The sequence below is a fragment of the Heteronotia binoei genome, chromosome 17 (genome assembly GCF_032191835.1).
Source record: "Heteronotia binoei isolate CCM8104 ecotype False Entrance Well chromosome 17, APGP_CSIRO_Hbin_v1, whole genome shotgun sequence".
Classification (NCBI taxonomy): domain Eukaryota; kingdom Metazoa; phylum Chordata; class Lepidosauria; order Squamata; family Gekkonidae; genus Heteronotia; species Heteronotia binoei.
In genome coordinates, this window is record NC_083239.1 from 3,841,586 (window position 1) to 3,864,624 (window position 23,039).

Sequence of the window (23,039 nt, forward strand, 5' to 3'; positions counted from 1 at the left end):
ACCCAGAATAACTTTAAGTTTGTCAAAAATTGCTTTCCTGAAGTCCAGCCTATATGTCTGACTATGCACAGTTTTTCCCTTCCCCAAGGCTTTAAATTCCAGAATTCCATCATCACTACTACCCTCTACTTTCACCTTGTCAACCAGTTCTTCCCTGTTGGTGAGAATCGAGTCAAAGATAGCAGATCCCCTTGTTTCCTTCTCCACTTTCTGGAAAATGAAGTTGTTAGCAAGACAAGTCAGGGAGTCTTTAAAGCTTTTGTTTATAGTAGAAACTGGACTTCCAACAAATATCTGGGTACTTGAATTCTCCCATGACCACAGTGTCCAGTCTCTTTGCGAACTCTGTAATCTGTTCTAGGAGTGTCTCATCCAAGTCCTTTTCCAGGCTTAGCAGTCTATAGCATACCCCACCATATTATCACCATATTATGTTTGACTCCTTTTATTTTTACCCAGAGACTCTCAACTGAACTTCCACACTCAGACTCACATATCTCCTCACAAGTATATAACTCCTTTACATATAATGTTAAACCTCCACCCTTCTTTATTTGTCTGTCCCTTTTAAATAAGTTGTACCCCTGAATCCTAATATTCTAATTGTGAGTTTCATCCCACCAAGTTTCTGTAATGCTTATTAGATCATAGTCCCCTTCCTGTATTCAGACTTCCAGTTCCTCCTGCTTGTTTCCCATACTCTGCACATTAGAGACATTGGAAACCATGGTTTATCATCCCTGAGTTTCTTCATCTCTCTACTTACCTGTGAGTTAATGTTACCTTGCATATGTGCCATTCCCCACAAAACTTTAGCATTCTTATTTCCAGTTATTGGCATTGTACTAGATTTTGTATTTTTGTCTCACTCCCCCACTGGATTTAGTTTCAAGCCCTCCTTGTTAGGTTTGCAAAGCTCTTACCAAATACATTTTCCCCTAGCTTCATGAGGTACAAATCATCTCCTGACAGAAAAACTTCGTCTTGAAAGCATAAGCCATGTCCAAAAAGCTAAACCTTTCCTGATGGCGCCATCTACACAGCCAGTCATTTATTTGCAGTATTCTTCTTGCCTCATTTTTTTTTTCTTTTCCCCTAATTAACCAGAATGTAGACAGGCAAGCCTTGAGCCCCTTCATCTTCTCTTCACGCAGGAATATGAACTTGCATTGTCTTCAGGTGTCGTTCATGTTATCTTCAGGCAGGGAAACAAAAATGGAACATACCCTTGAGGTCACTGAAACAGTACCATCAATATCAGGATTGCAAGATAGCAGATGTAACTCCTGCTCCCCCCTATGAAACTCCCTTGCAAAACTCACCTGTTAACTCACCCTCCTCATTTGTTTCTAGGAAGTGGTCTTCACCAGGCCTTGGATTCAGTGGGAGCTCACAGGAGCACAGCTCCTGAACCTTTCTGAGAGTTCCACCTCCTCCTTCCCACCTTGTCCATTGAATAGTAGGTGCAGCTGCATAACAATCCCTGGATGAGCTCCACCACCTCTTTTTCTACAAAATGATCCCTGGTCTTCACTATGTTTTGTTACCATGCCAGGTGAAGCAAACTCTGGGCAAACAAACAGTTAATGGAGGTCACAGAGCCAAAGTCAGTCGAGTATTTATGTTTCGTATAGAGCAGAGGGGGCTTTTCTGGGAGAATGCAGTAGAACAGAGTTCCGGAAACTCTTTGTGGAAACAAAATTCTCAAAAAAATGTTGAAAAGTTCATGAGGGACACCCATATATTTCCCTCTTAAGAGTTCTGGCACTTTTTTTTCCCCAGGGGAAAAAAAAGCCCTGAATAGAGAAATAATAAAATTATAAAATTTTATGAAAATTACAGTTGGTCATCATTATGTCTCTTGCAAAATCAGAAATAGATGAATTCAAGCTCCTTTTGTTATGAAAGCTTTAGTAGTTGTTACTTTTGACATGTGAACTAAAAAAATGCAGAACTCAGCACAAAAACACCCTTCTACCCGCAGTGGAAAAAACAAAGTCTCCAGGAGTTGATCCTAAGCAATTAGCTGCAGAGCTGCAAAAGGTCTCCCTGCAGCAGGCCCCTTCGGTTGTCTCCTCAGCAATGGACAAAGTCTCCTGTGCTCATTCTGGCACTACATCAGCCACTTCCAGTTCTGTTCCCAGCCCTGGCCAGCCTGGTTCTCCTTCAGTCAGCAAGAAACGGCACAGCGGCAAGGTACAGGAATTTTTTTTCCCCCAGCTATGCATGAGAAATATGGATATACACATATTGAGGTAAACTCTATGCAGGTCAGCACAGTCCCAATAGTGGGCTGGGGATGCTTTCTTATGGGTCAGTGTTAAGCATCACATGTTTCACGGGGGTCTCTGGGCCTGGGGCCAGTTTGACACTTTGGATTCCAAATGAGCAGAGATAAGAGTGGAAGGAGGTGTGTGTTCCTCACAGCCATCTTGGTATCTCCTAGTTCCACTGTAGGCTGTAGAGATAATGTCTCTGGAGATTTCCTAATCCTGTGGGGCAGGATAGCCTACAGTGGAATTAGGAGATACCAGCGCAGCATGTGAGGTAGCAAGATTCCTTGAGTTGCCCCTGCAGAAGATTGCAATTACTGATTACATTTCAAGTAAATAAGAATTCTCTTACACTGGATTCAAAGGATTGTTTGTGGAACATATAAAGCCTTCTGATCTCTGCTGCAGTAGTTACATTGAACAACTTTAATTCAGATTTGTTTTTTTTATTTTAATACGTTGTTCCATTACCAGTATGTGGCAGTTTAACCACAGCAATCTCATGTGTTCTCCGCACAGTAATGGAAATCATCATGGCGAGCCTTACAAAATTACTTAGGTGATATCTACAAAATGAACAAAGATCCAAATTTAAAACTTGCATGACCACAGCAAATATACTTACCCAATAATATATGTAATCATATTTTCTTTTTGCATAGGGTGGGCGTTTTCGCACTGACCTTAATCGGTAGCGACGCCCCTCTTCAGCGCGCAGGATCTGCGCGGATTTCGCACCAATTGCCGCGGAGCACCCGGAAGAGCCGGAAAGTCCCGCGGCTTTTGCGGCGCAAATGGAAACTGGTTTTTGGCGGTTTCCATTTGCGCTGCAAAAGCCGCGGGACTTTCCGGCTCTTCCGGGTGCTCCGCGGCAATTGGTGCAAAATCCGCGCAGATCCTGCGCGCTGAAGAGGGGCGTCGCTACCGATTAAGGTCAGTGCGAAAACGCCCGGTGTTTCCACACGGCAATGGTTTGCAAGTGGATTTTGCTGTTCTTACACAATAAAAGTCCAGTTGCAAAGGGCATTATTTAGTGTGTGCGAATGCACCCATGGTTTAAAGTATAAAATCTTACAACACTCATCATAGTCTCAGTTCAGGATATATTGCTTTCCTGATGCTTACTTACAAGAGAATAAATGACATACAAAATGAGATCGACAAAATATTAAGATTACCAAGAAGGAGGGTCAGTAGCAGGAAAAATATAAAATTACATACCATCGTCATACAACACTATATCTGGTAAACCTCTTGTTCCAATAGTAAATTTCTTCTGTTTTGATACCAGGCATATATAATGACTTATCTAGCTAGTCAAATCAATTGGTTTCTTTGTGAAAAAAGCTGTTTGTCTGTGCTGGAATTTCTGTTTGCAGAGAGGACGTTCCCAGGTTTGGTTCTTGGGATTTCCTGTAGAAAGGGTCAGGTTTTCAGCCCTGTCTCTGCAAGCAGAGCATCATAGCAAATAGGGCCCCCATCCCATGGCAGCTGGTCTTGAGTGGGGAGGGATTGAGGATATTCAGCCAATGCACATGATCCAGATATTGCTGGGGGATGAGTGGGACTGTCCTAGTAAGGGGAATCCCCCACCCTTGCTTACACACGTGGTATGTTGTCCTTGCACCCCTGGTTGGGTGGAGGAGCTACTTCAGTCTGTGTCCAGTGGTGGGGTTACTATGCGGGTTGCCAGTGCTAGTGAAAGGCTCTGTATTAAGACAGTACAATTCTACAACCCTTACAACTCTTTCCATCACTTCTAAAATTAGGGATATGCAGAAGAGAGTGAATCCAAAACATGTCACAGTATTTAGTAGCTGAGGTCCTGTGGTTTTTACATTTTTGTGGCTGGCACTTGCCAAGATTTTAAAAATCTTGAAATGTTACTGAATTGACAAGACTTTCATTATGAGATCAACTGTCAGATTACAAATCTCGAAGGTATTTAAATCTAGAAACTGTGTTTCTTGTTTGGTTTTTGCAAATGTTCATTTTGACTTTAAATGGTTGGCGCATCAACACCAAGGGTTAGAAGAATTAACTTGTGTGCCAAAACGGCAGCATGAGTTGTCACAATCCCAGTAGGCAAAGTAAATGGTCAGAAATGATACTTACAATTATAAAAATGAAGGAACCATATTTGATACTGATTATGTTTTTTTTTAAATGTGATTTAGCAGCCTGCTGAAGCCACAAAGTCCAGTTCCCATCCAGTTACCGGAGAAATTCAGGTAGCAGTCTAGTATTGATATTCGTTTTTATATAAATGTATGTGCAGGGCAGGCATCTGTGTCTATTGTTTGTTTCCAGACTGTGCAGCAATCCAACAAAGTGTCCAATCCTGATCTGCCACAGAATTGTTGCCAGGATAATATGAAAAAGAAAGGTGCTCTGCAGAATGGAATAATAGCCGGACTATGGTGGTTAGCACTGCGGACGCTGCAGATCAGCTCTAAACATGGGTTTTGAGCTCTGTTGTATTAACAAACAATTGCCAGTGTCCGGTAGCAACTGAATTGCCACTAGCATGAAAGAGGATAAATTATGAATTATTTCAAATCTGTGTTATTAAGGTAATCCAGATGTGTTTCTCAGGGATTGCCAGTCCCACGACCATCAATATATATCCAACCACTTCTGAGACTTGAGGGAACTTTTCCAAACAATCTATGATACGATAGTGGACAGATGGATGCTGGGGGTGGGCAGGGAAAAGCAAGCTGTGCAAAGGGTAACCTCACTGGGCACGATTGCTGTCTGAATCGCCTGTATGGGCGAGCAGTTGGCCGATGCTGCGCAGTTTGCACTGCTCACCAACTGAGTACCGAATCTGCTTTAAGGTTTTAGTATTGACATTCAAAGCCTTGTGCAGCCTGAGACCGGCATACCTGCGGGACCGTCTCTCCCCATATGAGCCCCAGAGGTTGCTACAATTGGCCGGCCAACATCTTCTGACCATCGTTGGCCCAAAGGACATCCGGCTTGCCTTGACCAGGGCCAAGGCTTTTTCAGCCCTGGCCCCGACCTGGTGGAATCAGCTCCCAGTGGAGGTTCGGGCCCTCCAGGATCTGTTACCATTCCAGAGGGCCTGTAAGACGGAGCTGTTCCATCGGGCCTATGGCTGAGGCAAACGGGCGTCCTATCATTTCGGGCCCCCCCTACACCGACTGCACTGTACTGATTCTTTGAAGCCAAGATAGCCAGGGTTTGAACATCTAGGCTGGGACAAGCAAGCCGAATCGATCTGTTAATACCATCTTTGCCGCGCCCACCTAATTGTGAGTTGTGGCTTAATTGTTTTAATTTTAAACTGTTTTAACTGTTTTAAATTGATTCGATTGTCTTAATGTGTTGGAAGCCGCCCTGAGCCCACTATGGGGAAGGGCGCCTTATAAATCTACAAAATAAAATAAATTTTATATACATATAAGCTGAGAATTCAGGGAACCTGATACATGTTAGTATAATGTTATATTGACAAATCATTTTTTTAAAGCAAAAAAGCCTCAGTAACAGGGAGAACTGGCTATTACAGGGGTAATTGCTGATGTGTTGGTGGGACCTGGAAAATCCTAGTTTTCCCATTCACACATCATCCATCCTGGCTTTTCTTTCCTAAAACTTCATAGCAAAGCACATTTGGGAAAGATTGTAGAAACAATAGAGAGAACCCAGGAGGTACACAAATGCACCACAATTCTGTGAGGAACCAGTGAAAACACATTTCCCAACAGCATCAAACTGAGGGCAAATAACACATGTGAAAATTCCAATAGCCCATTGCTTTTGATCTGTAATGTATTTAATTATTATTTGTAAGCCTTCTTGAGCCATGAGGCAAGGCGAGATATAAATAAATACAACTTTTTCAGCTGAAATAACCTTCCTTCGGAGCCAAAATGTTTTGGGTTGGCCCAGCCCTCCCCCCCCCACCTCCAGCAAGCATTAAAAATATACAAAGGAATTCTACAGACACAATGTGGTACTTCTTGGTAAACTTCTTGCCAACTTATAGCAACCCTGTAGAGTTTTCAAGGCAAGAAACAAACAGATGAGTTTGCCTCTGAGTAACAATCATGGACTTTGTTAGTGGCCTCCCATCCATATACTAACCAGGGCTTATCCCCCTTTGTTTCTGATATCTGATGAGACTGAGCTAGTCTGGGCCATCCAGGCCAGGAAAGTATACTCCTAGATTGGGTACAGACAGGCAGCTAGGGGTAGCGGCCTCCCAGCTCAGGAAAAAGTTGGCATAGTTAGACCCCTAACCAACGGGGCCTGTTTGTCCAGGAGCCTATGCAAGGGCTCCGCTACTGCCGCATTGTGGGGAAGGAAGGCATGATAAAAAAATTGGGCAAGCCAAGGAACGCTTTTAATTTGGCCTTGTTTGTGGGGGCTGGTGGATTGCAAATGGCTGTGATCTTGTCCTTGGCCGGATGGATCCCATTCGCGTCCACCGTGTAGCCCAAAAAGTCTATAGTAGGGATCCCCAGCAAGTATTTCTCCCTCTTTACCTTGAGCCCTCCCTTGTTGAAATGCTGGAGCATGGTGCGGAGGCGGAAGGCGAATTCTTCTTCAGGGGTTGTAGGAATCAGCACATCATCAAAGAATGGCTAGACCCTAGGAATGCCTTTTAAGAGAGAATCCATTAAGTTCTGAAAGATCCTTGGGGCCACGCTGACCCCAAACTGAAGGTGCTTTACCCAGAAAGCACCCTGATGTGTAGCTATGGTTAGGGCCTTGGCCGTAGCGGTGTCCACAGGCAACTGCTGAAATGCTTGGGCTAGATCCAGCTTTCCAAAAAAAATGGCGCCTGATAGAGATGCTAACACATGACTGACCACCGGGACCGGGTAGGCGTGGTCCTGCAGCGCCTTGTTGATCGTACATTTGTTGATCATACACTCCCATTGGGCTTTACCGGGATGACGATCAGGGTTTCCAATGTGCATTGGCAACTGGCTCTAGGACCCCTTGTGCAACGAGGCGGTCTAGTTCCTCCTTGATTTTGGGTTTCAAGGCAAAGGGTACCTGCTGAGCCTTCAGCCTCATGGGCTGCACGTTGGGGTTGATCTGTAACAACACGGGATGGGCATGTATGTCCCCAGAATCCCATCAAAAATGGACGGAAACTCCCTACAAATGTCCTGGAAATCCATACTCACGGGGGCGTGGTGGATTCCCTCTATCCAGATCCCCAAGGGTGCAAACCAAGCCCAGCCTAACAGGCTGCTCAGGTTCCCTTCAGCCACCAGCAAGGGAAGGTTTCCCAAGAATTTCCCATACTGCACTTTGAATATCCCGGCCTCTAGGATTCCAATCACTCTTTTCTGAAAGCCCCAGATGACTACGGGGAATGGGCACAGCTTGAGTTTCCCCCCTAGGGCACAGATGCTTAAGAGTCTTGGCCGATATAATGGTATGTGTGGCCCCCGAGTCAATCTCCATTCTACATGGAGCGCCCTCGATGAACACCGTCGTTTTGAGTTTATCTGGGGACAGCATGGTGATGTCACATACCTGTCCGACTGATGCAGTGATGGCGTTGATATCCTCTACAATGGCAACCTCGTGGCGGCAGCCCTTTCCGCTCTTCCGACGGTGGTGCTCTTTCGGGTGGGAGTCACTTTTGAGCAGCAGACTCAAGTGAGGTGGCTTCTTGCTCGTGATGCTCCCCGCAGCTGGCACACTCCCGGGCAGGCGCAATCATCACATGGAGTGATGGAGTTTGAGAGCATCGTCTCCCCCCGAGTCCTCCAAATCGGACAATGAAGATGCTGCTCGCTGGGCTACTGCCATCGTGTGCTCTTTTCACAACTTCTCGTAAACTGTGGCCTCTTTAATCACCTTTGTGAGGTCTATGTCATCCTTTCCGAGCAGCTTCAGCCGAACCTTCTCGTCCCGCAACCCGAAAATAAACTTGTCCCTCAAGGCTTCCTCCAGCCTGGGTAAATTGCAGCAGAGTGACAATCAGCGTAAGTCCGCGATGAAGTCCCCCACAGACTTGTTGGATCGCTGGTGAGACTCGGAAAAGTTGAAGTGGTGGGCCAGGACCATCAGCTGCGGTGTGAAATGAGTCGTAAGGGTGGAAATAATGTTCTCAAAGGTGGCATCCTTTAGGGTGGCGGGTGCCATCAAACCCTGTGCCAGTTCCAGGGTGTTCATGCTGCAAGAGCTGAGAAGTAGCTATTTCTTCTTGGCCCTCTCGACCCCATGGTAATGGATGTAGTTCTCCAGTCATTCCAACCATGTCTCCCATCTCTCGGGACTGGCCATGTCGAACTCTGGAATCATTCCTGGCGTAGGGGCCATCGTCAGCGTTGGCGATGCGCAGAGCTGGATGCGGATGCAGTGGTGTGGTGTGCGGTGCCGGTGGCTGCTGGCCTCGCTCACCAGGATCCCACCTTCATCACCACTATAATATAGTGGGTTCTATGCAATGATGAGGTGAGGTGGTAGTGAACATAGCTCTTTTATTGAATACAGCATAGTATAGTGCTGCTTCAAAAGACTAAAGACTGAGACAACAGGGCCAAGTATATATACACACGAAGTTCCCGTGCTATCATGCTATTGGACCATTCAAACCAGCAGAGGGCTCGTGATTGGAGCAGGGCAGCAGGAATTTGGATCCTACTGCCTCTTGTTCCTGAGTCCCCAAGCTCAGTCCTACAGGCTCCAGTGAGCCAGGCAAGAACTCCATATCATTGATACAATTCCAACCACATATTCCAGGGGTGGCCAGTGGTTGCTCTCCAGGTGTTTTTTGCCTACAACTCCCATCAGCCCCAGCCAGGATGGCCAATGGCTGGGGCTGATGGGAGTTGTAGGTAAAAAAAATCTGGAGAGCTACTGTTGGCCACCCCTGACATATACAACACCTGCCATAGATCCTTTTCACACATAGTACTGCCAAGACAAGTCTCCCCCATTCTATAACTATACATTGGATTTTTTCCACCTCAGTGCAGAACTTTACATCTGAATAAGCATTTGAGTAACAACAACCAAGATAAATCAATTGATGTAAATTAGGTTGCACAGTTTGCAAATGCAAGGAAGATGTTACGGATCTTTAAGGTGAGGATTCCTCCCCCCCCCAACACCAATATTTCTAAATTGTGTATTCTTTTCCAGCTGAGATAATTTCCTTTTCCATGATCCAGGCTGTATGTGTCCAGTGGATCATTTATTGATTGATAGACTGTCTTTATATCCTGCCTTCCTTCCATGGACCACCGACTGCGGGGTGACATGATAGAGGTTTACAAGATAATGCTTGGGATGGAGAAAGTAGAGAAAGAAGTACTTTTCTCCCTTTCTCACAATGCAAGAACTCGTGGGCATTCAATGAAATTGCTGAGCAGACAGGTTAAAACGGATAAAAGGAAGTACTTCTTCACCCAAAGGGTGATTAACATGTGGAATTCACTGCCACAGGAGGTGGTGGCGGCCACAAGCATAGCCACCTTCAAGAGGGGGTTAGATAAAAATATGGAGCAGAGGTCCATCAGTGGCTGTTAGCCACAGTGTGTGTGTGTGTGTGTATATCCATTGGCCTGATCTAACATGGCTTCTCTTATGTTCTTCTTAAAAGGCTTCTTACAGGGAGGAGGTATCTCAGAACGTCTCCTATCCAGACAATGATCAGAACTATTTGTGCTTTGTTTCAACTCAGTTGTGACGTTATTTGCCTTCTAACAATATAGTGCGATGATTTTAATATGTAAACAGCACACCCTGAGACTTGATAGCTTTAAAATGTTTCAAATAAATAAAACCAAATGTTTATTCTATTTAAGTAATGATGATCCACTTGAAATAAACTTATCAGATCCATTTAGGGAGTCTGGAATTATTGCTGAGATTCAGAGTCAGGAAAAGACAGGGCTTTCTTTCTGGAGGAACATGGCGGAACAGAGTTCCAGAACCTCTTCATGGAAACAAGATTCTCCAAACAGTGTTTTAAAGTTCATGAGGGGCACCCATGTGCTTCTCCATCATTTCCCTCTTAAAAGTTCCGTCATCTCTTTTTCCAGAAAAAAAAAAAAACAACCCTGGGAAATGGCATTTAGTTTTATTAGCAGCATTATTTGGATAAAATGGGAGAGAATAGCTAACTTTAATTCATGTTTCCTTAGCTTCAAATCAACTATGACAAGTACCTCGGTAATCTGATCATTCATGTGCTTCAAGCAAGAAATCTCGCTCCCCGGGACAACAATGGCTATTCTGATCCATTTGTCAAGGTCTATCTTCTTCCTGGAAGAGGGTAAGTAGATAGTGAATTTCAGGATTGAAACACTCTTGCTCACCTTGGGAGCCATGATTTGGACATGTTCCAAGTCCAAGAAACCCTTTCCTTATGACCTGTCAATGACCCCAAGATATCTGCCTCAGGAATCCTTGCACATTTGCTAGGGATCCTGTTTCTGCATCCAAGTTACCAGTCTCTAACTGAAAGTAGTTGGATTTGATTATTTGATTGAGAGCAAGTTTGGTGTAATGGTTACAAACACGGACTATAATCTAGAACAGGGGTCCTCAAACTACGGCCCGTGGGCCAGGTGCGGCCCGCTGAGGACGTTTATGCGGCCCGCCGGGTTATGGCAAAATCAGACCGGAAGTGACGTTCGACCTAAACTCGCGTTAGCAACGCACACTTCCGGCACTGGGCTGAGGCGGCGGAGACAGAGTGTGAGGTGATACCGAGGTGAGGTGAGTTCCCAGGCCGGGGTGTGTGGTGTGGGGAAGGGAGAGAGATGCAGAAGACGGAGAACTGACGGCCCGTGGCCTTGTACAGTAACGGCAGTCCGGCCCTCCAACAGTCTGAGGGACAGTGAACTGGCCCCCTATTTAAAAAGTTTGAGGACCCCTGATCTAGAAGAACTGGGTATGATTTCCCACTTCTCCATATGCAGCTGCTGGATGACCTTGGGCCAATCACAGTTCTCTTAGAGATGTTTTCTCAAGAGCAGTTCTCTCAGAGCTCTCTGAGGCCTACCTACCTCGCAGGGTGTCTGCTGTGGGGAGAGGAAGGGAAAGGAGATTGTAGGCCACTCTGAGACCCTGAATGAAGGGCAGGGTATAAATCCAATCTCTTCTTGTCTTCTTTGAATTTGCTAAAAAAAAAGACACAGCACATAGGATTTATTTTACTTTTTCAAGCTTCAGATATTTTTGTCTGTTTGTAAACTGACCATGGTGTGTCTACCATGGGCAAACATTAAAAGCAGGTTAGGGGAAGGTAACCAACCCATTGCTTTCTTTTTGGTCCAAATTCGACAGTCCTAGGCATTTGCCTCCCCCCCAAGGTGTTCTGCTTAGCTTGCGCCCCTCCTCCTCCCTTCCTTCCCCACCGCAGGTCAATTTCAATGTTCAAAAGGGCTGTGTAAAGGCAATCCCTCCCCCCACCTCCAATCACTTGATCGGAGAGGAAAACAGCACCCGGGCAGGCCAGCGGCAGCAGGAACCAACCCCATCCCGAAAGGGCACTGCTGCTGCAGAAAAGCCACAAAAAAGCTCGTACCGCTTCGGCAGGACCAGGCTGATTCTAGTATGCTGAAGAAGGCTTCTCCCCCTCCCCTTCTAGAAGTGAGAGAGGGGCGAAACTCCTCCTCCTCTAGCCTGCTCTTTTGACAACGTGGAATCAGGCCGGTCCCTGTTGAAGTGGATAGGGCCTCCCAGCTTCCTCTGATCGCACGGGTGGGGACACAGCATGGCTCGGGCACTGGAGAAAGGGAGGGAGGGAACGGGCCCTGGCAGTGGTAGCAAGCCGAGGCTCGTCGTGCGGGGGGGGATGAGGTGACTGAGTGCTGTGCTGCTCCAAAGGGCGGGGGGCGGCAGCGAGGGGGGGGGGTGTCGGAGGGCAGGAAGTGGTGGCCCAGCTGCTTATAGGCCATGGACCGGTCCCAATCCGGGACCCGGGGTTTGGGAACCTCTGTTCTACGATATGCTCTGAGCTGACTTACTGATTGCTGATTAGTTTTAAAGATTTCTCCACGTCCAGTTGCTTAAGCCGCTTAATCTTTCTATTTTTTCATAATTTGGATATGAAACCAACGGCTGCCTCAACTGTTTCCCTCTCTTCTTTATCTAATTTCTCTTCTGCTGCCTCCTGTCCTTCTCTGGGTTCTTGCAGTCAAGTGATGGTTGTCCAGAATGCAAGGTAGAGTGGCTGTCCTTTCATTTGCTCTCTGATGTCTCTGTGTATGAAATGGCTAATATCCTGCGCATGAGTTGCCCTGGCTGATGAAACAACTAATAAACATTTCCCTCAATTATGATTTGTTGTTCAGTCTGATGCCACCGAAAAATTCAAACCTGGCAATGAGCTGTCCTGCTTATTTCTTAGGAGCCAGTCTTTCAAAGTGGTGAAAAAATGAACTCAATAGGTTATTTGTTCTTTCAAGGACTCCATATAGTAGTCTTTTTCTTATATGTGGAACAGCAATACACTGGGATATTTATTATATCGGGTACTGTGAAATACTACTTCCATATTTATTTTATTGGAATTTTTTAATTGAAAAGGTGGTGGATAAAAGATTATTTAAGAGTGTGCTGGTCCTAAGAATAGTAAGGCTTACTTTGACATACCTCCAATATTTATGTATTTATTTCTTCTTTTCTTTCCCCCTCCCTCCCTCCCTCCTTTCTTAGGACAAAATCCCCCCCCCCCCATTTTCTTCAAATTTTTCTTTAAGAAAATTTCAATGTAAACTTCCTTGTAGAAATGTTAATTTTACAAAACTTCAATTGCTTTGGGCTTTGATATAGGTAAAAATAGAACAGCAACTCCAAGTCTGACTCTGTTTTAATGATGCAAGCATTGCTCAATCTGTGAAGATCTCTTCCACTAATTCTTGTTGTAGATGATTATCTATCTGGAAGGTTTATATTTTCAGTAGCGAAGAGAATTCTTGCACTTGAAGGTCATGAAAAATTATCTGTCATTTCAGAGTGTTGCAGCAAAAAATAAGCAGGAATCTAGCAGCACCTTAGAGAAGGGGGTGTATTCTAGTCCCTATCTTACTACTCCACTGAACAAAGTTTGAAGCCTTCCTCCAGCCTAAGGAGCCTTCCTCAACTTGTGTAGCTCTTCATTCAATGAAAGAGCCACTTAAAGTTGGAGGAAGGCTTTTTGGGAAATGATTGGCCTCATTATCCTGTAGTCCATTGCTGTAGTCCCACAGGCTAGGAGCCCAAAGCCAAGAGCCTCAATAGGGCTGTCAATAATAATAATAATAAAAAAACAGAAATATCCAGATCCAGAAATATTCGGTAATAAATTTTTTGGTATTCCGGATATTTTTGAATAGTAGTATCCGGATATATCCTAATAGGCTGAGATATATATCCGAATATATTCAGCTCCATTATACCCTATGGGCCATTGAAGTCAATGGTACAACATGCAGCATAATGAAAGCCGCCTGGAGGGGAGGGAGTTTGGAGGAGAGCCCCCAAAATTACAGCAGAGCTTCAGGAGACTCTTCCCCAAGGAACTCCAAAGTCCCAAAAAGATTGGACCAGGGGGTCCCATTCGAGGAGCACCCGAAGAGGGTGCCCCTATTGCACCATTATACCCTATGGGCCATTGAAGTCAATGGCACAACATGCAGCATAATGAAAGCCGCCTGGAGGGGAGGGGGTTTGGGGGAGAGCCCCCAAAACTGCAGTGGAGCTTCAGGGGACTCTCCCCCAAGGAACTCCAAAGTCCCAAAAAGATTGGAACAGGGGGTCCCATTCTAGGAGCACCCGAAGAGGGTGCCCCTATTGCACCATTATACCCTATGGGCCATTGAAGTCAATGGCACAACATGCAGCATAATGAAAGCCGCCTGGAGGGGAGGGGGTTTGGGGGAGAGCCCCCAAAACTGCAGTGGAGCTTCAGGGGACTCTTCCCCAAGGAACCCCCAGGTCCCAAAATGTTTGGACCAGGGGTTCCCATTCCAGGGGCACCCAAAGAGGGTGCCTCTATCCCACCATTATACCCTGTGGGCCATTGAAGTCAATGGCACAACATAGGGCATAATGGAAGCCACCTGGAGGGAAGGGGGTTTGAGGGAGAGCCCCCAAAATGGCAGGGCAGCTGCAGGCGATTCTCTCCCAAGGTCCATAAAGGCTGGGTCTTACTGGGGGCACCCCAAAAGGCTTTACAAAGGCACATACATCCCCAACACAACCAGAAAAATAATAAAACATCACCAGCAGTTCAACAGATCAGTAAGCCACCACAGCCTGACCAAGGGAAAACAGAGGAAGAAGTCATCAGACCCCACACAACCAGGTCAACCAAAGCCTGGCATAATTTTAACAGGCAATTCCAAAAAAACCAAAAACAACAAAAAATTAACAGGCAATTCCAAAACATTTTTAAGATTCCCAGAAAAGATTATAAAAATAACACAGATTAAATTAAACGCTTTAAGCCAGGTCATGCCAGAGCCACCCCCAAGCAACCCAGCCCCCAACAGAAAACCAACCACCCAAAATAGGGTTGCCAAGTCCAATTAAAGAAAAATCTGGGGACTTTGGGGGCGGAGCCAGGAGACTTTGGGGGTGGAGCCAGGAGACACTGGGGGTGGAGCCAGGAACAAGGGTGTGACAAGCATAATTGAACTCCAAGGGAGTTCTGGCCATCACATTTAAAGGGGCAGCACACCTTTTCAAATGCCTTTCTTCCATAGGAAATAATTAAGGATAGGGGCACCATCTTTTGGGGCTCATAGAATTGGACCCTCTAGTCCAATCGTTTTGAAACTTGGGGGGTATTTTGGGGAGAGGCACTAGATGCTATACTAAAAATCTGGTGCCTCTACCTCAAAAAATAGCCCCCCCAGGGCCCCCAATACCCACGGATCAATTCCCTATTATTCCCTATGGGAATCATTCTCCATAGGGAATAATAGAGTGCCCAGTAGACATTTCCCTCCCCCCACCACGCTTTCTAAAGGGGGGAGGGCCTCCAAGCCAGGGAATCCCCCTCCCTCTCTCACACACACACAAATACTTACTTGGTCTTCTTCCGGAGAACTGTGCCTGCTGAGAAAACGAAAGCAAAGAAGGGAGGGGCCGTTCTCCGAAGCCCTTCCTGTTTCCTCCTTCCTGCCCAGCCTTAAAGGGGCAGGGATTTTACAAACTGCTCAGGAGCTCTACAACAGGAGCTCTATAGGTATGTTCTCCCCCCCCTCCACCCCCCCACCCCCGCTTCTCAATTTTTGAAGACCGGGAGATTAAGCTGGGAACCCAGAAGTCTCCCGCTAAAGCGGGGGGATTGGGAACCCTAACCCAAAAGCAGGAGGAAAACGAAAGGTTTTCAAAGAGTTAAAAATAAAACTGCTTCTAATCTGAACAGAAACCCCCCCATAAACACAAAAAAGGAGTCATTTTACCAGATGAAGATCCTCCAGTCTAGCCAGAATCACCAGCAGCTAAGGCCAGGCCACAGAGAGCAGAGCACAGCAAAGGGCACAGAAGCTCACTCACAGTCTCTCTATGGTAAGTTGGCAACACAGCAGCAGCTTTCTCGCTGGAGCACACAACAACCCTGAGCCATTTGCGAGATGCATGGTTGTGATTGGATCAGGGGCCTCCTCCCCACTCCCCCTCACCCCAGCCAGAGGTGGGAAAGGCCAAGGGAACGGCAGGAAAGGCAATCACAGACTGCCTTTTGCTTTGCCCCATTGCTTTCTATGGACAACAGGGCTTTACCGAAAATTTCCGAATACCACTGATATTATCTGGAATTCAACTATTTGGAATTCCAGAAATAGGCTCAGATGCCTATCCGGAATTCCCTAATTCCGAATTTTACTGAAAAGGCAGTTTTCGGTAAATATTTGTTAAACCTTATACCGAATTGACAGCCCTATCCCTCAGTTCTTGCTGTTTGGCAAGCTGGCTAATTTAAAAGCATTGCTTGTTAGAAGGCCATCACTCCCAGGAGGTCTTATATCACTGCATCCCTCCCCTTCCTAGCTTGTTTAAAAGCACTGTCTGTTTAAAAAATTACTTGCAACAATATGGCAAAAATGAAAAAGCTGGAGAAATAGCCCCAGTGGAGAAATAGCCCCTTTAAGCTCTTTGAGTTCAGAAAATGTCATCCGTTCTTTTCTTACTTTACCTTAATTTTATTGACAAGTATCCTGCCATTCAGCTCAGCAAAGCATGAAGCCTTCCTCCAGCTACTAGAGGGAGCAAAACACATAAACCGTTTTCGCACACTGCTCACCTAGGAGTCACGTCCCTCTTCACTGCGCAGCGTCTGCTCGGATTTCCCACCATCTGCGCCGGAGGAGCAGGAAGAGCTGCAGCTTCTGCGTCACAAACGGAAACTGGGTTTTAGCGATTTCCGTTTGCAATGCAGAAGCCGCGGCTCTTCCTGCTCCTCCGGCGCAGATGGTGGGAAATCCGAGCAGACGCTGCACAGTGAAGAGGGACGTGACCCCGAGGTGAGCAGTGTGGGAAAATGGTTATACAGAACGGGGGGGGGGGACGGGGGACCCAAAGCAACAGGAACATACAAGTGAGCAAATGAGAATGCTGAAAAGCCCTACATTGAGCTGAATTCTAGACTTTATTTGGGGGGGGGGTGGCAGTTTTGTCATTGTTTCTTTGTTGACACAGGAGGAGATGAGTAAAAATCACTAAATATTTTGCTTGATTTATCCTTATGCAGTGTTGAGAACAAGAGGAGAACTAAATACATACAGAAAACCTTGAATCCTGAATGGAACCAGACAGTCATTTATAAAAACATTTCCACGGAGCAGGTCTGTGATTATTCTGTTCCTTACCAGATATAGCCAAAGTAAAGCTCAAGATAATATATTTCCAGTAACAGTATCTCACACTACTAAGACTCTTCCTAACTTTTCACTTTCTCTTCCTGAACCCCCTTGCCAGCACAGGGTGGAGACATGCTGTCCAAAAGATTAGAGGGCTGGTTGAATCATGTGTCTGGGAAACACCTGTGACTCTGACATCCCCTTTTCTCATAGGCCCTCATTACAGCATGGAATGACCTTAATTTCCCCTGATTTAATGAGGCCTCAGAACCTTCTATAATCTTACCCCCATCTCCACCCTCACCCAGGGCCGGCTCTCCTGCTAGGCAAACTAGGCAGCTGCCTAGTGTGCCAGGAGGGTGGGGGAGCAAATTTGGGCTCCCCACCCCCCTCCTGGTGCCCCAAGCAAGCACCTAGTTTGCCTTTATCACCCGCCACCTGCCACCACCGCCCGCCCCTCCATTCCCGCGCCTCCCTGCCGCGCATCCTCCTCCTTCCTCCCTTCTGACCTTTTCCCATCCATCCCGTGCCAATTTCAATGCCGGAACTGGCTCTAGCGCTGTGTTCTGACTCTCTATAGCCCCCCCTCCCTGGCCGAACACTCGAATCACAGGTAAAACCATGCCACGGGGCTGGGCTGCGCTCATCGTCTCTCAGGAATAGCATCCTGAAAGAGCGACCCCCGCTGCCACTGACTCCTCCCCTCCCCCCACTTCTTGGATGGGAGAGGAGGCAATGGGGGTCACCCTTTCAGAATGCTATTCCTTAGAGACTGTGAGCGCAGCCTGGCCCTGCACCGCGGTTTTACCCGCGATTCGAGTGTTCAGCCAGGGAGGGGGGTGGCTTTAGAGAGCCGGAACATGGCGCTAGAGTCGGTTCCAGTGTTGAAATTGGCACAGGATGGGTGGGAAAGGGTCTGAAGGGAGGGAGGAGGAGGAGGCGCAGTGGGGGCACAGAGCCGCAATGGGGAGGGGGAGGTACGGGGGTGCTTGGGGGGCGCCAGGCAGCGAATCTGCCTAGGGCGCCATGGGGCATTGGGATGCCCCTGCCCTCACCCCTATTTGTCTGCCCTTGACCCTACCTGTCTGCCCTTGACCCTACCTTGACCTTTCTGACACAAAGAGGAAGAAGACTGTAATGCTTAACTGCCCTGAGCCTTCAGTCACCCTGAGCCTGCTTTGGCAGGTAGGATGGGATAGAAATTGAAATAAATAAATAAACAAACAAAACCCCAGGACTAGGATGGAGGTATATCTTCCCTTTGAGAAAGAACCTACAACTATTTTTTATTTTTAAATATTCAGTAAATAGAAAGTTTTATACAAAGTTTTACAAATTCTTCATGATGAAGTGCACTCCACCGTGCTAGTCAGAATATCATTCCATTGATCTGATTTTATATAATTGATTTAACTTTTAACCATGCAACATACTGTTTAGTCTGTTCTACTGTACACATTCCTTTAGTTTCTCCAGTCACTTCTCTTTTAAGGTATGTTCCATTTCTGTTATCTAGCAAAAACTAATCTTACAGAGGTCATGGCATTTAAAATTTACCAACTTCAAGCTATTTTTTTTTTAAAAAAACTGTAGCTGAAGAAGAAAACCTTAGAAGTTACAGTCTGGGACTATGATAGATTCTCCTCCAATGACTTGCTTGGTGAGGTGAGTATTCCATTTTTTTAGCTTCACTACTTTCCCTCACCACACAAGGTAGTTAATGAACAGTACATTCCCACAGTATATTTTTAATTGACACCTGCAGTTCCATTATCCTTGGGGAATAACGTGCTTCTGTGGGGAAAGGTAATGAGCTTTATTGACCCCCCCACCCCCCAAAAAAAGAATTTGTGCAAGGAATCTTTGCCACCTTCCATTTTCCAGCATCTTCACCTGCACTCCTTGAAAAGTTACACTGCAGATCCTCAGGAACAGCTTGAGGGGCTACAGCAAACGCAGCAAACACATGAAGCAAGCTCTGTGAATGAAGCAAGGGAGGGATTTCTGCCCATTTCAGTGGTATCCACTGAAAGAGAAAAATGAAGGCGTCGACCATGGGAGATCCCATTCCGGACTGAGTAGCCAGTAGTCACCAAAACCATTACCGTTTTCGCACACAGCTTACCTCACAGTCACAATCCTGTTCCCTCCGCAGCGTCCGGTCGGATTTCCCACCATCTGCGACTAAGTTACAGGAAGTGCCGCAGCTTCTGCGTAGCAAACGTAAACTGGGTTTTAGCGGTTTACGTTTGCTACGCAAAAGCCGTGGCACTTCCTGTAACTCCAGCGCATATGGTGGGAAATCCGACCAGACGCTGCAGAGGGAACAGGATTGTGACTGCGAGGTAAGCTGTGTGCGAAAACAGTGCATCTATCATCAAGAGCAGAAGCCATGGTGAAGTGCTCTTGCTACGTACCCAATCCCCCCTCTCAGAGATACATTCTCATTATTGCCTGTCTACTGTGTCCCTTTCCCTTCCTCCTGTGTCTCCCCGAAGCTGAGATTTTCTTGGGCCTGGCTTTTGATTCTCCATGAAGAGCTCTGTGCCTCAACAGCATAATAACAATAAACTTTCCAAGGATCATATGGAAAAGGTTGTGTATGTGGACCTATGTATCTTTTAGCAGTAGTGTTCCTGCCTGGCTCATTGGAGCCTTGAGGACTGAGCTTGGAGACTCAGGAACAATGGGCGGTAGGATCCAAATCCCTGCTGCCCTGCTCCAATCACGGGCCCCCTGCTTATTTGGATGATCCAATGGTGTCATAGCGCGGGAACCTTAAGGTGTATATAGTTGGCCCAGTTGGCCAGTCTTCTGTTACCATGCTGTAACTAATAAAGAGAGCTATGATCACTGCAACCTCGTCTCCTTGCATTGAATCCACTATATTATAGTGGCAACAAAGGTGGGATCCTGATGAGTGAAGAGCCCCGACAACCGACCCCCCACATCGCATCGCCTCTGCCGAACGACATGGCTACTGCTCCAGGAACGCTGCCCGAATTTGACACAGCTCATCCCGAGATATGAGAATCCTGGGTCAAGCCACTCAAATACGACCTCGTGGCCCAGAAAATTGGAAACCGGGATGAGGACCAGGAGATGAGGAAAGCCATCCTGTTGAGTACCAGCGGCATCACCACCTTGAGGCTAGCCAAAACCCTGGTCGCACCCGCCACGCTTGAGTCATCCTCCGAGCTGATAATTACAGCGTTGATTGGCCACATCGATCCACAGGCGACCCGCCTGACCCAACGGCTGCAGTTCCTCAATTGGCATCAGCAGCCAAATGAGTCCACTGCCGACTACCTCGCCTTCTTGCGCAAAATTGGGGTAAAAGTGGAATATGCAGCCCGTTTTGAAGATGCCCTGCTTGAGAAATTCACGCATGGTCTCCGCGACAGAAAAACCCACCAAAAAATCACTGCAGAGGACAGCCCGACACTCTAAAAGGCCCTCAAGATAAAGGCCGCCATTCCGAAGCCAGCGCACACCAGCTTCCACCCCCAGCAGCGTTGGATGACTCAGACGGGGACAACGCGCTCAAACTGCACCCAGAAGTCCTGCGATGCCAGCAGTCATGTGCATCAGAGCCAGCGACATCCAAGGCCTGTGCCAGCTGCCGTGAGCCCCAAGAACAGAGATTGTGCAAGTTCAGGGACACCATCTGCCACCAGTGCGAGAAGACGGGCCATCTGACACAGGTCTGCCGTTCCAAGTTGTCCCGCTCCAAGGCCCAATGCCAAAATGGCTGATGACACGAGGCCACCATCATAGAGGAGCTGCACTCCCTCATCACGATTGCCGACCAGGTATGCCAGCTATCAATGCCCTCACCTGATAAGCTAAAAGCAATGGTGCTCATAGAGGGCGCTCCATGTAGGATGAAGATAGACTCGGGGACTACCTTTACGGTAATTTCGGCGAAGACTCTTAAGCAACTAAGCAATTTTGCTCCAGGAACCTGATAAGGCACATCAGGTCAGCCCCCTTCCACCCGACCACGAATGGCCAGGCCGAAAGGATGGTGCGGACGACTAAGGAATTGCTCCGCCGCACCATGAAGGCGTCGATCCATGGGGACTGGGAGGCCAGCCTTGCCAAATTCCTCTTGGCCCAACATGCTATTCCCTACACACCCACCAGCTATAGCCCCACAGAACTCTTAATGGGTCAGTGGTATCCACCCTTTTGGACAGGTTGCACCCGGACCGAGCCCTGGACTTACAGGAGCTGCCAGAGGCGCTCTGAGCACCCCGCGGGTTTGATACAGGGGACTTGGTGTACGTGAGAAACTTTCTGGGTGGGCCAGCATGGATCCTGACCAAGGTTGCCCAGGTTTTAGGGTCAGTCTCGTATGAGATGACCACAGAAGGCAGGTCCACACTATGGTGGCACGTTGACCAGCTGAGGTCCCGTGTGGCCTCAGAAGATGAGATTGAGGACTGTAGTTCCAAAAACCAGTCTGCCGTCTTGCCACCCTCACTGACTGAGCTAGCAGAATGAGAGGCCCAGGCTCCTGCCTGCAGAGCTGAGCCGGTGGGCAACGAGGACTCTGAGACACCAGCCCAAACGCCAGCATCGCCAGCCCCTCTGCATGCCGTGCCAGAAGTGGTGATCACTCCTCCACCCACTCTGGCAGTCTACGCAGGAGCACTGCAAGCCTACCTACCTAAAGGACTACGTCTGCTAAAATTTGCAAAATGGGGGGGGGGGGGATGTTGTGTATGTGGACTAATGTATCTGTTAGCAGCAGTGTTCCTGCCTGGTTCATTGGAGCCATGAGAACTAAGCTTGGAGACTCAGGAAGAATGGGCAGAGGGATCCAAATCCCTGCAGCCCTGCTCCAATCATGAGCCACCTGCAGGTTTGAATGATCCAATGACCTCCTAGCCCAGGAACCTTAAGGTGTATATAGTTGGCTCTGCTGGCCCAGTTGGCCAGTCCTCTAGTTCAACCATTACCATGCTGTAACTAATAAAGAGAGCTATGATCACTGCAACCTCATCATCTTCTTGCATTGAACCCACTACATTATAGAAAATGTTTCTTAGTAGCTATTTTTCTGGAAGGTTCTCTGCCTTTGTCTTATACACCTGATGTATTTTTGTAGCTTACTTGGCATGCTGCTTTGTTTTAACTGAAGAAAATCTTAAGCTGTTTGCACATCATTCCCAAGGATTCATTCCGGAATGTACTAAATAACTTACTCTCTGTGCCACTGTGCAGGTATTAATTGAGCTATCTAGTACCTCTCAACTAGATAATACACCTCGGTGGTATCCACTAAAAGAGCAAAATGAAGGCGTCGACCATGGGAAATCCCATTCCGGACAAAGCAGCCAGCAATCACCAAAACCATCTGTCATTAAGAGCAGAAGCCATGGAATATTTCCTGATCCATCTAAAGGTATGTGATTTTTCTCTAAGTGTGTATGCATATGAAGGCTCCCTACTGGCAGACCCAGAGGGACCCAGTGGGAGGGGACAGTGGCTCAGTGGTAGAGCATCTGCTTGGGAAGCAGAAGGTCCCAGGTTCAATCCCTGGCATCTTCAAAAAAGGATCCAGGCAAATAGGTGTGGAAAAAAACTCAGCTTGAGACCCTGGAGAGCCGCTGCCAGTCTGAGAAGACAATACTGACTTTGATGGACCAAGGGTCTGATTCAGTATAAGGCAGCTTCATATGTTCAATGGTATCCTATGTTCAATATATGTTTAGAGCGAAGGAAAAGACAAGTGGAGTTCAAGATCTTTATTTCAGCTTCATGGGTATTCACACGCGTTGTTGGAACTGACCTTCCCAGCAGTCCCTCCAACTTATAAACCTTTGCCCTGGCCGTTATAATTCACGCCAAAGCGCACCAAGCTAAAGCGGGGGGTTTGCGCAGAGTTTCTATTAAGCTGTCATCATCACAGGTGTCGTTATCAGTTCCCGGGTCACATCTCCTCCCATTCTCGGCCTTGGTTATATAG

General features: G+C 47.0%; 1 protein-coding gene across 1 annotated transcript in view; it reads left to right on the top strand.

Annotated features, from left to right (window-relative positions):
• Positions 1 to 23,039, top strand: part of PCLO (piccolo presynaptic cytomatrix protein) — a 346,649-nt gene that overhangs the window by 235,236 nt on the left and 88,374 nt on the right. The window contains exons 12-18 of the mRNA XM_060258536.1: positions 1,985 to 2,196; positions 4,451 to 4,504; positions 10,415 to 10,545; positions 12,415 to 12,441; positions 16,957 to 17,050; positions 18,659 to 18,730; positions 22,295 to 22,475. Of these exons, the coding sequence (XP_060114519.1) occupies positions 1,985 to 2,196; positions 4,451 to 4,504; positions 10,415 to 10,545; positions 12,415 to 12,441; positions 16,957 to 17,050; positions 18,659 to 18,730; positions 22,295 to 22,475 (771 nt within the window). The remainder of the gene's footprint in view (positions 1 to 1,984; positions 2,197 to 4,450; positions 4,505 to 10,414; positions 10,546 to 12,414; positions 12,442 to 16,956; positions 17,051 to 18,658; positions 18,731 to 22,294; positions 22,476 to 23,039) is intronic.